The sequence below is a fragment of the Copadichromis virginalis genome, linkage group LG14, assembly GCF_057382275.1.
Source record: "Copadichromis virginalis isolate Kocher_CV1m ecotype Utaka linkage group LG14, C_Virginalis_male_GT1.1, whole genome shotgun sequence".
NCBI classification, from domain to species: domain Eukaryota; kingdom Metazoa; phylum Chordata; class Actinopteri; order Cichliformes; family Cichlidae; genus Copadichromis; species Copadichromis virginalis.
This window is the reverse complement of record NC_140631.1, coordinates 29339906-29355740: the sequence shown is the minus strand read 5'-3', so window position 1 is coordinate 29355740 and position 15835 is coordinate 29339906. Positions and strand designations below refer to the sequence as shown.

At 41.1% G+C, this 15835-nt stretch overlaps 2 protein-coding genes across 2 annotated transcripts; both read right to left on the bottom strand.

Moving 5' to 3' along the window:
* Positions 1-77: 77 nt before the first annotated feature.
* LOC146694234 (G2/M phase-specific E3 ubiquitin-protein ligase-like) lies at positions 78-6645 on the bottom strand. Its single transcript, XM_085478726.1, has 11 exons — positions 6593-6645; positions 4894-5179; positions 4776-4811; positions 4595-4668; positions 4417-4494; positions 3943-4148; positions 3762-3861; positions 734-896; positions 525-631; positions 290-434; positions 78-152 (listed from the first exon to the last, which is right to left on the bottom strand). Exons 1-11 carry the CDS (start codon positions 6643-6645, stop codon positions 78-80), a joined length of 1323 nt encoding a protein of 440 aa, XP_085334852.1.
* A 4756-nt stretch (positions 6646-11401) lies between these two features.
* LOC146694233 (extracellular calcium-sensing receptor-like) lies at positions 11402-15359 on the bottom strand. Its single transcript, XM_085478725.1, has 9 exons — positions 15250-15359; positions 14731-15025; positions 14494-14580; positions 14016-14285; positions 13588-13794; positions 13229-13504; positions 12636-12863; positions 12417-12540; positions 11402-12330 (listed from the first exon to the last, which is right to left on the bottom strand). The coding sequence occupies exons 1-9, from the start codon at positions 15357-15359 to the stop codon at positions 11402-11404; spliced, it is 2526 nt and encodes an 841-aa protein (XP_085334851.1).
* Between the last annotated feature and the right edge of the window lie 476 nt (positions 15360-15835).

Genomic DNA, 15835 nt, shown 5'->3' with positions numbered 1-15835 from the left:
ATAGTCCACCTGATGATCGCCTGGGATGGGGTGCAGGTGTGGAGTTAACAGCCACGCCCGTGGGCGTGGGCATCCCATCAGCTCCTCGGACGCCGGGCCGCGGACCATGACAATAGGTATATACAGCTCATCATAATGAAATCAGCATCTGGCTGTAAATAAGGAAATAAAGTAGGTTATATTTTAGATATATTGTTCATTCAAAACTAATAAATAAATACAGGATAACTACAATACAGATAAGTGGACTGTCTTTGGATCAGACTGAAGCTGCTATGTTAATACTTACTTTGAGGATTTTCCCAGGAACAAACAAACTGTGGCAAGCTTCAGGATTTACAGCCATCAGGTTCACAAGACCATACAGTTCCATGCCCTTTTGGAGCTGCTGTAGCTTTGGAATCAGTCTTGTTGTAGAGTGTAAGACAATGGCACTTAAAAAAAACAAACAAAAAAAACAAAATGAAAAACTAGTTGGGGATGGGGGGGTGGGTTAATGATCTCTCTGATTTTTTCTCTCTTACCGGATCATGCTTTCCTTACTATCCATCTTTATCTGGTTTGTGTATCCACAGTTGACAATTTCATCAGCCCACATCATCAGAGACTGTATGTCTGCTGCATCTTCAACCTGGAAATGTATAATGTGAAAGAGGAAATACAGAAGGTTAAAAGTGTTTAAAAACACCATACTCATAATATATCATGTGCCAGAGCTAAACCAGGTGCTCACTTTGCGGATGAGCAGGGAAGATTCCACATCTGCAACATCCTCCTTAGACAGACAGCTGAAATCAACCTCTCCTGAGCAGAGGAAATTGTAGCACCATTCTTTGAAAAAGGCAGGAGATGGGCCTCCTTGGGCGAGGCTGACTACAATTATTTCACCAACAGTTCTGTGTAGACAAATGATTATAATTCATTTTCAGGTAACATTTACAAAAATATCGGATGCGTATTAAATGTAATACACAAAGCTCGTATGGACTGCGGACTATAACGGACTATAAACGACCAGCTTCTTCAATGATGAATGCCGATGCTTCACTGGCTGATGAGCTGAACACGTTTGCTCGCTTCGACGCCGCAGCAATTAAAACAACAAACGGCTGCGCGCGCTCGGAGTGCACCAGTGAAGAAAATGCATTCGTCATCACAGAGCATGCCGTGAGGAACACCTTCAGGAGGGTGAACACCAGGAAGGCAGCAGGACCAGATACAATCCCTGGCCGGGTCCTTAGAACCTGCGCTGATCAACTAGCACCGGTGTTCACGGAGATCTTCAACCTCTCCCTGGCCCAAGCTGTGGTTCCCACGTGCTTCAAACGGTCCATTATTGTCCCTGTTCCAAAGAAACAACAGCCCGCTTGCCACAATGACTACCGTCCAGTAGCACTGACTTCAATTGTGATGAAGTGTTTTGAAAGACTGATGAGAGATCACATCACTTCTTCACTTCCTCCCACCATCGACTCACTTCAGTTTGCTTACCGGACTAATCGTTCCACAGACGATGCCATATCTCACCTGCTCCACACATCCCTGAGTCACCTGGACACTGGCAGAGGGAATTATGTTAGGATGCTGTTCGTGGACTACAGTTCAGCATTCAACACAATAATTCCCTCTAAGCTTTTCACCAAGTTGACGGATCTAGGACTCAGCTCATCACTGTGTCAGTGGATCCTCAACTTCCTCACAGACAGACCCCAATCAGTGAGGGTAGGAAAACAAGTCTCCCCCTCCATCTCACTCAGCACTGGAGTGCCTCAGGGCTGTGTTTTAAGCCCCCTGCTGTACTCACTGTACACTTATGACTGTGTAGCTACATCCGACACCACCTCCATTGTCAAGTTTGCTGACGACACTGCTGTTGTGGGCCTGATCTCCGACAACATCGAGACGGCCTACCTGGAGGAGATTAGGAACCTGGAGACCTGGTGCCAGGAGAATAACCTCCTCCTAAACATCAGCAAGACTAAGGAGCTGATCGTGGACTTCACTACAAAGCAGGCGAGGAATTACAAACCCCTCATCATCAGTGGCACGCCAGTGGAGAGAGTGGACAGTTTCCGATACCTGGGTGTCCACATCACTCAGGACCTGTCATGGTCCTGTCACATCAACACCCTGGTTAAGAAAGCCCGTCAGCGTCTCTTCTTCCTCAGAAGACTTAGAGACTTCCATCTGCCACTGAAGGTGCTCAAGAACTTCTACTCCTGCACCATCGAGAGCGTCCTGACGTCAAACATCTGCACCTGGTTTGGGAACAGCACCAAGCAGGACAGACGAGATCTGCAAAGGGTGGTGCATCAGAGCTCCCTGACCTGCTGTCCATCTACACCAAGCGGTGCAAGTCCAAAGCTAGGAAGATTATGATGGACCTCTCCCATCCCAACAATGGACTCTTCTCACTGTTGAGGTCTGGGAAGCGCTTCCGCTCCCTTAACCCTTTACAGCCGATCGGAGCGGGCACGCTCTGTTTTGCGTAACTATTTTTAAATCCCGGTAGCTCTGCAACCAAGTAAGCTAGCGCAATAATTTTTTTTGCATATGAAACTGGAGGAGTTGTACTTACATCTTATGCCATCAGCTTGTCCTAGGTCACAGTTTCCTTCCACATATAGCTTTGCAAAAACTGCATAAAAATCACTTGCAGCAACAAAAACATGATATTCCAGAAACACGCTTCGCCGATCCATCAGCTGTTTGTAACACTTCCTACGTCCATCAGCGCGAACTATCACATGACCGCATGACCTGCCCGAAACCGGAAGTGACGTCATTTTGCGGAAATGTAGTTTTTTACGATCGGGGCCTTATGAGCTTGTGTTTTACTTGTTATGTGTTTTAAAAAGTTATGTTTGACTTTATGACTTTCTGTGTCGTTTCTGGGATGCTTAAGACTCATATTGCACTGCTGGAAATAGTTTATTTTGATGCATATGCTGTTATTTTGCAAATTTGCACTATAATATTTATTTTCGTTTTTCCTGCAGTATATAAAAATTGGTGTATTTCAAAAATAAAACTATGAAGACACTCAAAATAAATTTCCTGTGGTGGGAAACTAGTTTGTGTAACTTTTTTGTATTTACAGTTTTGAGGGATAAGCCTCTTAAATTTCTCTAACTAGAAATATATGTTAAAAAAACAAAAACGATTTTCAATTTTTTTGTAGTTTATTGCACTTTTTTGCAATTTATGTAATTACTATGCACCTAATGCAGACATATTATTAAAGTTTGGGCTATAATGGTTGTATTGATGTATAGCAACTTGAAATGCTCCCAAAAATGGCTCCACAGCATGTAAAAATATAATATAAGCTCTGGCGAACTTGGTTCTATGGTAGGTCTTAAAGGGTTAAGGCCAAAACAGAGAGAATGAAGAGGAGCTTCTTCCCCCAGGCTATTCGGGGCCTGAACCAGGTGTAGGACTGGACTCTCCCAAACACGTCACTATAAGACTGGACTCTCACACACGTCACCACACGCACCACCACACATTTCCTATAATCCTATAATTCCTATAATTTATAATCCTTATCTTTATAATCTCTTCTGCTATTTGCACATTCTTTACTGTAAATTCCTAAGTTAATTTGTAAATTTTTGTAGTAAATTGTAAATATTGTAAAACTTTTCTTCTGTCATTTAATGGTCGGGCATTGTACAGCTACAAGCATTTCACCCCCATGTCATACTGTGTATGGTTGTGTGTGTGTGACAAATAAAATTTGAATTTGAATTTGAACCAACCTGAAGTTTTCAATATCAAGATCGGTCAGAGAATACTTGGGGTTTTTGCCCTTGTTCTCAGGTCCTTCAAAGAATCTGCTTTCAATACCTGAAATCATGTCTTTCATACAAAAAATATCCGCATTTTTAAGTTATCCATTATTTATTGACACTAGGACAAAACAGGTAATAGGCAACTCACCACTCAAAAACTCTTTCCTAAGTGCTCCTGTATCCTCGCCTGCCTCTCCAATGAAAACCACCCTAAGAACACTGGTGGGAGATGCAGCTTTTTTTCTCTGCCACTGGAGAATGCCTCTGTCTGGAAGGTCTTCTCTGTCCACACACAACTTAAATTCTGTTGTGGTGTCGACTTGTTGTTCAAGGCAACGCAATACATCTTCCACGCTTAACAAAAACAGGGTAGAAAACATCCTAAGTTCTCAAAGAAAAATAATCATCTTTAGATTAAAAGAGGCTACCACGCTAAACGTGATTAGAAATTATTGCAGCATGTTCTGTGAAACAACCTTTAACAATAATTTAAAGTAGTCTGATCATAAAATGTTTTATATGAAATTAAACCCCAGTTATTGTGTAAAAGATCTTACACATAATTTTAACAAATGGTTCTGCGCAATAGTGTGTATATGAACTATAATAGAGCAAAAAGTACCTGTCTGTTGTGCGTACTGAAGTTTGAGCTGGTGTCCCTGTAGTTTGGTCATTTTCTTCAGGCACCATGCATTGAAAGCTGTTGACGAAACAAAGTTAAAAAAAAAAAAAAAACTACATATGTTTGCGTGGACTGTTACTGATTAACATTTTTTCATAAACGGCTGAAAAAAGATTACCTATCCCCACACAGACTCGCATGGACTGTGATCTCATCTTCAGGAAAATCCTTAGTGCATATTGGACAAATAACCTACAATTTCAAAAAAGGGGTACATGTTATGCATAGTGGGAAAAAGATCATTACCGATACAAAATTCATTGTAGTTACTATGGTTTTTAGTAATGTGCTAGGTTTACCTTGCATTTGCTTTTCACAATGCATAACTCCGATTCCTGCAGAATCAAAAAACAGTAATTGTGATACTATATTATTTAATCAAAATTGCTCATTTTGATTTCATCAAAATTGTCTCACCTCATCATCAGTCTCATCAGGAGAGAATTTTCCTTTGCACGTATTGATGTGTACTGCAAGCATCTGCAGAGGCATAACTTCATTACACTGGTAACATATCTTCTTTGGCATCTTTGAAAAGTGCTGTGAGTCGGGAGGTAGAGGAGATGTGTCTAATGTTTCCTGAAGAGGTACTATGTAAAAAGTGGATTTGCCACCTCCTGACACAGCTTTCAGTGTTTTGACAGAATATCCTTCTGTTTCAGGTGGGATTACAGTGAGCTTTCGTTGACCACCGCCACCTTTATTGACAGAAAAATAGCATAAACAATCAAGCAGCAAAAGTATCAACCAGGGGCGGAGCGTGGGGGTGGCTTACTGGGCTTAAGCCCGGGTTGTTTTGTCAGAAGCCCGGGGTCTTTTGGAGTGTAATTTTTTCATAGTTAGATGCCTGGCGTGCAGACCCGCCTCCAGACGAGGAGAATGGAGGAATCCTCCCAGTCTCCTCCCCTTGCACCTGCTTCACCTGCTGAACAACCCGTCCTCCCCACGAGACACCCAAACACGCACAGGAAACTGCAGGATTGGAGCCTCCACATCAGGAAATCAGCACTCATCATCGGTGACTCAAATGTAAGCACACTCCCATCTTTTTCAGCGGAGAACGTGCAAATTGACAGCTTCCCCGGTGCAAAGTGGTGCCATGCACAGGCCCTGCTGGAAAAAGCCACTTCCAGCGTAGAAGTGGAAACAATAGTTTTATCTTTTGGCCTAAATAACAGATCACAGAGGGACAAGAACACACCAATCACAGAACTGAAAAAGGCACTACTGACGGCCCAGAATGAATTTCCTGAAGCTGATATCTACGTCCCAGTGGTGAACTACTCCTCCGCTCTGCCCCAGAATGAGCAGGACACACTCCTGCACTTAAACACTTTCATTACAGGTCTGGTGAACCACATACCGGCTCTTCCTGCTGACAGTTTTGAGACAGGAAGGGACAACATCCACTGGACTGACGTAACGGCTTTGCATATGTTGGAGCACTGGAATGCTTTTGTGGAGTCCCCTTGAGCCCATCTGATAAAAGGGAGGGGGTAAGTTCTGGTGTTATTAACTTGTCTAAGCATTTTAAGCCTTCCACTGCCCAGCGGAACCTCCTGAATAGGGGTCTTAATTTTATTCCTGCAATAGGTTATGACAAAAATTTTAAATTACAATGCAAGCATGATATTCAACAATATCACAGGAGAATCAAATTGGCTATTCATTATGGGGAGAAGTCTGATGCAGAACCCCAGCCTTTCACTCTTAAATCTGAGTGGTCTCCTCCATTAGGTCAGCTTCCACAGGAAGTGTCCACTTTAATGAAAGCTGACTATGAATATTTTAATAACCATTTCCACATCAGCCGTGTTAAACCAAATTTAACGGAGCAGGAGCTCAAAGCTCTAAAAGAACTAAAAGAAAATAAATCAATAATCTTAAAACCAGCAGATAAAGGCAGCGCTGTAGTGATCTTGGACAGAGATCAATACCTCCAAGAGGGCTACAGACAATTACATGATAAGACCTATTATTCTAAATTAAAGAAACCCATCTATTTGGACACATTACCTATTGTGGAGAAAATTGTTAATAATCTACACCTAAAAAAATTCATTAATTTGAAACAAAAAACCTATTTACTGGGCTCCGCTGAGCCAAGGGGAAGGCTCTTTTATTTATTACCCAAAATCCACAAAGACCCAGCAAAGTGGTCTGTGCCATTTCAGGTGCCTCCCGGGCGTCCCATTGTGTCTGATTGCGGTAGTGAAACTTACCACACTGCAGAATATCTGGACTTCTTCCTTAATCCCTTATCCATAAAGCATGAAAGTTACATTAAGGATACGTATGACTTTGTGGAAAAGGTTAAGCAGACAGAAGTCCCCACTGAATCATTTCTCTTTTCAATTGACATTGACAGCCTATACACAAATATTGACATTAAGGAGGGAATAAACTCCATTAGGAATATTTTCCAAAAATACCCTGACAAAAAAAGACCTGAAAAAGAATTATTACAATTATTAGAAATCAACTTAACGAGAAATGACTTTGAATTCAATGGGGACTTCTTCTTGCAGATAAAAGGTACAGCCATGGGCAAAAAATTCGCACCGGCATATGCCAACATTTTCATGGCAGAATGGGAAACTGCAGCCCTGGCAAAATGTGTCAAGAAACCACTGTACTACTATCGGTTTCTTGACGACATCTGGGGCATATGGCCACACTCTGAACAAGATTTTGAAACCTTTCTAAGCACTCTGAACGGCCATAATGATTCGATCAAATTAAAATCTACAATTAATAGAACCACAATTGATTTCTTGGATACAACCACTTTCAAAGGCCCAAATTTTCCACAGACACACAAATTGGATATTAAAGTATTCTTCAAGCCCACAGACACACATGCCCTTTTATTCAAAACAAGTTTCCACCCAAAACATACCTTTGCTGGTTTAATAAAGTCACAACTGTTGAGATTTCATAGAATTTGCACACAACCTACTGACTTCAGAGCAGCGACCAAAATTTTATTCTCAGCTCTCACCAGTAGGGGGTATTGTCGCTCTTTCCTCAGGAAATGCTTCAATTCATTCCTGCAGACAAAACCCATTGATTTGACACCTGTCCTGCCTGTCGTTTTGACCTATGCCCCATCAACGTGCAAACTAATCAGAGTGATTAGAAACAATTTTCAGGATCTTGTCCAGAAAACCCAATTGCTGGGGGATCACAAGGTAATAGCTGCCTTTAGGAGGAATAAAAACCTAAGGGATTTCCTCATTAAGGCAAAAATCTCACCTCTCTCTGAGCCCAAACTCAGAGACCAGGGGCAATTTTTTAAGCACCAGAAATGGTTGCGCAGCTTTTCTAATGGGACTGTATTCTGCTCACAAGCTAATGGGACTCCACGCTCCAAGAACTGTGTATATATGATCACTTGCAGCAAATGTGGAATTCAGTATGTGGGTGAGACAAGTAACACAATACTGACAAGATTCACCCAGCATAGGTACAATGTGTTAAGGAAGAAGAACACACACACACAACTAGTGAAACACTTCCTGTCACATAGCTGGGAATCTGTCAGAGCAACAGTAATACAGGCAAATCCCAGATGGACTACTCAGCAGAGGAGGAAGGCTGAAAGACTCTGGATTGCAAAACTGGACACTGTACACCCTAAGGGGTTAAATGAAAAAAGTTTTTAAAGGACATAAAGTCCACATAATGTACATACTTGTCTATTATTTATGTCTATTATTACTGTTTTGTTATTACTGTTATTACTATGTTCCTTATCATCATCGTTGTTACCAGTACTCCGCCTGTCTGTATATGTTTACTGGAGCATCCTGACCATGAGACTTATCCTGACCCTAACCAGTCCTAACCCTGTGCTGAGTTTAATTTCATCCTTGAAGCCCAACCCTGATTTCAATTCTAAACCTAACCACATTTAACCCTATATTGGGATAACCCTCAACTCCAAACTCCACCCTCCCTCCCTCTCTCTCTCTCTCTCTCTCTCTCTCTCTCTCTCTCTCCCTCTCACACTCTTTCTCTTTCTTACCCCTTTCTCCTGCCGGCCCCCCCCTTATCTCGGGTTCATCACAATGGAAGTCTCATGCCCAGGATGCCAACACAATCCTTTTTAGGACACCATATTGGAGACATGGTTCCTTGAGCCGGGAGCAGGGATGGCCAGTGCATTGGTGCTCGATCGCCTGCGGCGACCGAGCCCCCATCTTATGTTCTCGTTACAAAGTAACCCACTACACTGCTGAATGTTTTGCTAGATTAGAGGTCATGCTTGTCACATTCTCTCAAACCAACCTTACTTATTTAATTGGGGCGATCGTGGCTCAAGAGTTGGGAGTTCGCCTTGTAATCAGAAGGTTGCCGGTTCGAGCCCTGGCTCCGACAGTCTCGGTCGTTGTGTCCTTGGGCAAGACACTTCACCCGTTGCCTACTGGTGGTGGTCAGAGGGCCCGCTGGTGCCAGTGTCCGGCAGCCTCGCAAAAGTTCTAAGTTCAGTCAACTTGTTCGGGTTTACAGTGCAGCATATTAAACAGAAAGGACAGCAAATTACAAAATTCAGAAAAATTATTTTTTAACTCACCCGATACTGTGGTGTAGTATTGTTGGAGCCATTGTTTGATTCTGCCATCTCTTCTGTTAGGTTTTGTATTGTTCATTGTCATTTATGCTTAGAAATATTTAACCATATATGCTTAGAGGTGTATAATCATTTGTAGATTGAAAGAATGTCTCATCCTAGGAGGTCTGTAACAACTCTGTGTAGCATGAAGAGGGGAATGCGTTCACTCCTCTCTAGAGTGTTCTGGCATAGATCACACACCTCCTAGGAGAGGCCGTATCTTCTCTTGCTGATATATGGTTTAGCAAACACACGTATATCTGTTTAAGTATAAGAGCCTTTTGTTCAGATGGACCCGCTAGACTCTTCACAGGGTCACATCTTGACCTCACACAAATCACACACACACACATACACAGTATTCTTTGTTCACATGTATACCTATGTAAGATGTTATATGTTAATGACCCTATGCATATTCATGTAACCACAATAAAAGGAGTGCTATGGGGGACCTGGCTGAGAGTCTGACGGAGGTCAAGTGGTGGAACGACGCTTGGCTCCAGCCAGGTCTCCCTCATGCATGAGTAAACATGAAGAACCTTGCCTACTTGTGTCTTGCTTTGCAGTGTAATTATATTGTCTTCAACGTTCCAGCGAATAGGTTCAAGCTACAGACCTATCATCTTCTTTAGCTGCAGAGTAAATCAAAAATCCCTCTATCTGCAAGAAGCGAGGCTGAGTGGACAGTGTTTCTGGTGTCCGGAAGGCAATAGCTAGCGAGCTGATTGGAGACCGTAAGAGCCAATCAGAATTTTTGAAACCAAGTCTGTGATTGGTTGGTTTTGTGGCACACTTATAACGGTGTACAGAGAGTTGAGCGTACGAAGCAGAGAATGTTGTGAAACTGAGCGAGAGGGGGTGCTATTGTGTGTATATATGGATAAGCGCAAACACTGAAATACGTTTTTTGCACGCAGCAATGAATTTTGTTCACTCAAATTCAGCTTTTGTACGCTCAAAATAAATTTCTCCTCAAAATGCAACACTTGCACCTGTTGCACCTGCAATTTTTTTTTACGTGCCCTCAATTTTTTTTTCGTGCGCTCAGAATAGTGGCACAAAAATAACGCCATACATCACCGCCATCTGCCATGGACTACCCTGTCTGCTCTGTCTCCGCCATCTAGACCATTGGGTCCTGCCTCATCCCAGCCAGAGGCCTCGGGTTTCAGGTTTCATGTTCTCACATGTCACGTTCTGTGTACCTAGTGTTTAGTGTTTAGGTTTTCCCATTTTAGTTTTTGTTAGTTTAATCTTAGTCTCTCTTTATTTTGTATTTTGTGCAGTCGAAAATAAAAGTCTTGCTTTACGGTCCAGTTCCGTCTCCATTGTCTGCATGTGGGTCCACTCTTTCTGTACTCCACCTGGTCTGCCATCCCAGACCTGACAATTAGTTTATAATTCTTAAATCTTAATCCTAAATCCTTAGTTATTTAATAACTTATATCATGAAAGATAAAGATTCCTTTATTGTAGCTGTAGTTGGGCATTGTACATTGAAATTGGAGCAGACTTTATGTTTCAGCAGAGCTTATGTTTTAGCAAATTAGTATACACACTGTAATGATGGTTAAAGGTTATTTTACTGTGTTAGAAAAAAATGGTAAATGGCCTGCATTTGTATAGCGCTTTACTCAGTCCCTAAGGACCCCAAAGCGCTTTACACTACATTCAGTCATTCACACACTGGCAATGGCAAGCTACATTGTAGCCACAGCTGCCCTGGGGTGCACTGACAGAGGCGAGGCTGCTGGACACTGGCACCACCAGGCCCTCTGACCACCACCAGTAGGCAAACGTGGGGTTAGCATCTTGCCCAAGGATATTTGACATGCAGCCAGGAGGCAGCCTGGGATCGAACCACTGACCTTTTGATTAGTGGCTGACCTGCTCTGCCACCTGAGCTACAGCCACCCCAGGTTAGGTTGGCTATCTCTGTGCACTGTTGTTGTTTCTTTAAGATACATGTTTGGTTGTGATGCAGGAAGAAGTGAGTTAGTGTGTGCGGGAAGGGGAGGGGGGGTTCTTGTTGTTGTTGTCTAAAGCTGGAGGGAGTTGAGCTATACCTATAATGAACATTACAGGCCTCTCTCATCTTTTTAAGTGGGAGAACTTGCACAATTGGTGGCTGACTAAATACGGTTTTGCCCCACTATATGTTTCTCAGTGAACATCAGTTCCAGAAAGACCAAATACCCTGGAATATAACATAACAGTATGAAACCATATTTATTGCTTTGTTCATTTAGACAATGTATTTTTTTTAGTTGCGTATAAGCTTAAATAAAAAAAAAATCTGGACGTTTTCTACTGTATATGAAAAATCTGTGTTCCATTGCGGCGAGCCATTATAGCTTTCTTTGTGTTCAACTCTGGTCTCAACAGGATTATGTAACATTTGGGTCCAAACAATGTGACCAAGAGTCCAAAACTTGAGGCCAAGATGGCAAATACCTCCACTGCATCTGCATAATTTCCTGGTGAGCTGATATAAACAGGAACAAAGGCCACCCACACAGTACAGAAGATCAGCATGCTGAATGTGATGAGTTTGGCCTCATTAAAACTATCAGGGAGATTCCTCACCAGGAATGCAATTAGAAAACTGAGGAAAGCTAGCATCCCAATATAGCCCAATAACACTGCAAAACCAACAGTTGACCCAACTGCACACTCATAAATGATTTTATCATTGTGGTATTGGGTGTTTTTATGTGGAGTTGGAGAGGAAGAAACAAGCCAGGTAGTGCAGATGGCTGCCTGAATAGATGTAAGAAACAGAACTGTTCCTCTCTGCTGCATAGCACCAAACCACTTCAGACTGGCTCCCCCTCCTGGCTTGGAGGCTTTGAACACAGCCAGAACTACCATGGTTTTTACCAGGATGCATGAGACACACAGCACAAAGCTGATCCCAAATGCTGCATGCCTGAGTTGGCATGTCCATAGCCTAGGTCGTCCAATGAACAGCAGTGAACAAAGGAAACACAACTTGAGTGACAGCAATAGCTGAAAACTAAGTTCTGAATTGTTGGCACGTATTATAGGTGTTCTGCGATGGTAGAAAAAGATTCCTAGAACAATAACACATATAAATGTTCCCAGCAGTGAAATTGCTGTCAAGCAAATACCCAGAGGCTCATGGTAGGAGAGGAACTCTGTCTTCTTGGGAACACAGTGATCACGCTGGGGGTTTGACCAAAAATCCTCTGGACAATTGGTGCACTCCAAGGAATCTACAAAAAGGGGGAAGATGGTATCATACATACTATGTTTAATATGAATCTAATTAAATATGCAGCGGTAAAAGATAAAAACTCACTGCTCTTGTTAGTGGTTTTTCCCTCAGAACAAGGGATGCAGTCAAAACAGCATTTGGGTTCCTCCTTCTTTCTCACCATGTGGGTACCAGGAGGACAGCTCTCACTACATACCGATCGAGGTGGCTATAGGATGAAATTAAATATTACCTGCCAGAATTACATATATTATGTAATACATATATGTGCCAAAATATAAAAGTCTAAAAACCATATCTAACCTTTTTGGATTCAAAGTTCCAGAAGATTTTGTCTTCATCAAGTATGAGTTCTTCACCTTTGAAAGCAGACCTCTTAACCTCACCCACAGTTTGAATTTTAATGTTTCCATCAGGGAGCCACAACCAGTTCATCACATCATAAATTGGCACCACATCACCATTCTCATCAAATGACACTTGATCACCAAATGGAGTGGTAAAATTGACCATTTCCAAATAATAAATAAGCTGTTAAAAAGGGATTTATAATAAATAAATTATTTTTCATGGTGCAAACAGTGGCACCTGGTATTAAATAATCAAATATAACATTAAATTGGATTTATACAAACATATAAAATTATTACAATCTAACTCAAAATCAAAGATCGCACATCACTAATACTGCTGTATATGCCTACTGGTTTATGATCTCTCAGATCTAAATATATTAACCATTACTCCAGTTCAGAAGGATGAAAACATCTTTTTAGCTCATTCAAACTTTTTCATGGTTTGTCTTTCGTATTTACTCTACTGTGTGCATTCTGTTCTGAAAGTAATTATAGGGCAAAAGATCTTCTCATTTAATGGAGTGCAATTTGATATCAAACCTGCCACGGTTCCAATGTTTGCAATGTGGCACAGCTGTGGCCACGGAAAGGTCCTCTTCCTGGCTTGCACCGTAACATGTCATCAAGGGAATATGCTAAAGCATATACAGCTTTGTACACATTGTATTCTGGCCGGAGGTTGGAAATATCCAAAAACTCAGAGTCCACATGGTCCAGATCTTCCTCTCCAGTGCATAATGTACCTCTACCTTCTACCCAGCCTGTTGGAGCTGGTGCAAATCTGCACTTAAATGTGAATTCCCAAAACTGATTCACCTGAAATTTATTGAAAATTATTTTTACAAATAATAAAAATATATACATCTTGGACATATGATAAGAAAGAGTTCAGCTCTCACCATGCTATTTCCATAGCTGTTATTGTGATGTAGGTCAGGACGTATTTGTAAGAGGAATTCCCTGAGCCCTGGTATTTCTCCTCGACGAATTGCAATGCCCAGTGTTCCACCCAGATATGGCATGAGCTGAGGTGTTTGGAGCACAGTAGCTTCTGTCCAGGCTTCACTGGCCATCCACTGTAGGCCAGTTAGATTTTGCCTCACTACCTGTGCATTGTATTATACAAAATCTGTAATGTGATATTGTAGCTCAAAACTACTTTAGTGACATAATATTACAGTAGATGCAGTAGATGCTCATGATGCAAATTAATTCTACATGACTAGTTTTTACTACACATTCACACAGACATATAAAACATGTTTTGCACAGTCTAATGATTTTTATTCTTGCAACTAGTAATAATTAAATTGTTTTAAACCCAAACCTCTTCCATAAGGTTTACTATGCGACTATGATGTGCAAAGACAATGACAACTCGAGCTGAGGACATTTTCATCACATTCACAATCCTCCTGAGTTCATCCATGTCTTTGTCCCAGGGTAAAATCTCGAAGTAAGCCAGGCATCCTTCACCCGACAGACTGAGATCAGATTGCAAAGATCTGGCTGCGTGAAGTCCGTAATCATCATCACTGACAAGAAGACCTGCCCAAGTCCAGCCAAAGTGTTTTAGAATCTGAATCATAGCACGTACCTATGTAAATACAAATTAAAGGGTGAGCGCAAAGACAAACAAATCTTTCATACCAGTATTTGCAGATCAACTTCCACAGCACACAGGTAGAATTTTTTAGTTTTTTACATCATTATACATTCTGTTAAAAAACAGGTATTTTATTCCTGAAAATACTTCTGTTGTTGCATTAATAATTTAGTGACAAATGTGAAATTGTGCTCCTGACCTGGAAAGCATCACTTGGTATTGTTCTAAAGAAGGATGGATACTTTTGACGGTCAGTTAGGCAGGAACAAGTGGCAAAATAACTCACCTGTGAAAAATACACATTATGTATAAATATCCAAAGTCTGTACTCCTTTATTATTTTTATCATGTTAGCTCTATTATTAAGTGGCTTTATATTTGCTATGAAATCAAAATAATACAAGGTATCTATTACAAGATTAAGAAGACCACTTACCATGGGTACTCTGTACAAACCTAAGACGTTGGAAATGGCAATAGAATGTGTAGAGGAAGAATCACCCACAATCCCTATGACTGGAAGATTTCCAGTACATCTATTATCTAATATAATGTTTTCCTCTTGACCACTGGCTAATGACAATGCTGCACGGAATCCAATTCCAAGTGTGACACAGTTATCATAAAGAGTATATCCAAGAGTGACATTTGGCAGCAGGTTGGAGTTTCTGTTGATCTCATCAATAGCAAAGGCCATGGTTTGTGCCTGCCTAAATCCTAGTTCATAAAAACTAACAAAGAAAAATACAACAGTATACTTGGAAAACATGTTACACAAATACTGTTATAAACCACAATTAAAGGGATTTTTAATGACAAAAAAAATACAAAGAAGATGTTTCATTCCAGACAAGGCATTTTTTCAAATGTATTAATGCAGAGAGTACTAGATATAAGATGCATATCAATAATAGATTTTCGCTTTCGTTTTCACTTTTTTCCCTGACATACTTACCCATGGCAAGTAGGCTGTTGTGGCTGTGAGGTAAAAGACAGGTCAGCAACGCTTGAAAAAAAGTGGACTTGAAACAGTCCACCCAGAATGACATCTCCACTCTTGTGCATGCCATTTAGATGAAATTGTCTCTGTAACTGACAGGAGGAGGGAAACAGAGAAGAGGCTACAGCAGAAGAAAAATAGGAATACAGCAAAATGAATAAGAGCAAGTTGGTTTGTAATAATGACCACATGACAGCTTTCTGACTTTCTGAGTCTAGTCGTCAGGTTTTATTGTTTTGCCATTCCCTTTTATTGACATGCTGTGTTGACTAATCTTGCATACCACCCATAAGGGAAAAACAAGGAGCAGTGGCAGGACCTAAAGGACATGTCATTTGAGATTACGTTTGTATGCAGGTAGACCTCGATAACACTGCAAGTTAATTAGTTATCAACAAGGACTCAGCTCTTTTGTGTGTTTTTGTTTTGTTAATTTAAATTTTATATTTTTTAGTCAATATAAAGGAAGAATTAATAGTCTTGTGGTTGATCCAACATGGCAAGTAAGTAAATAAAATGTTATTTAATAGCACCTTTCAAA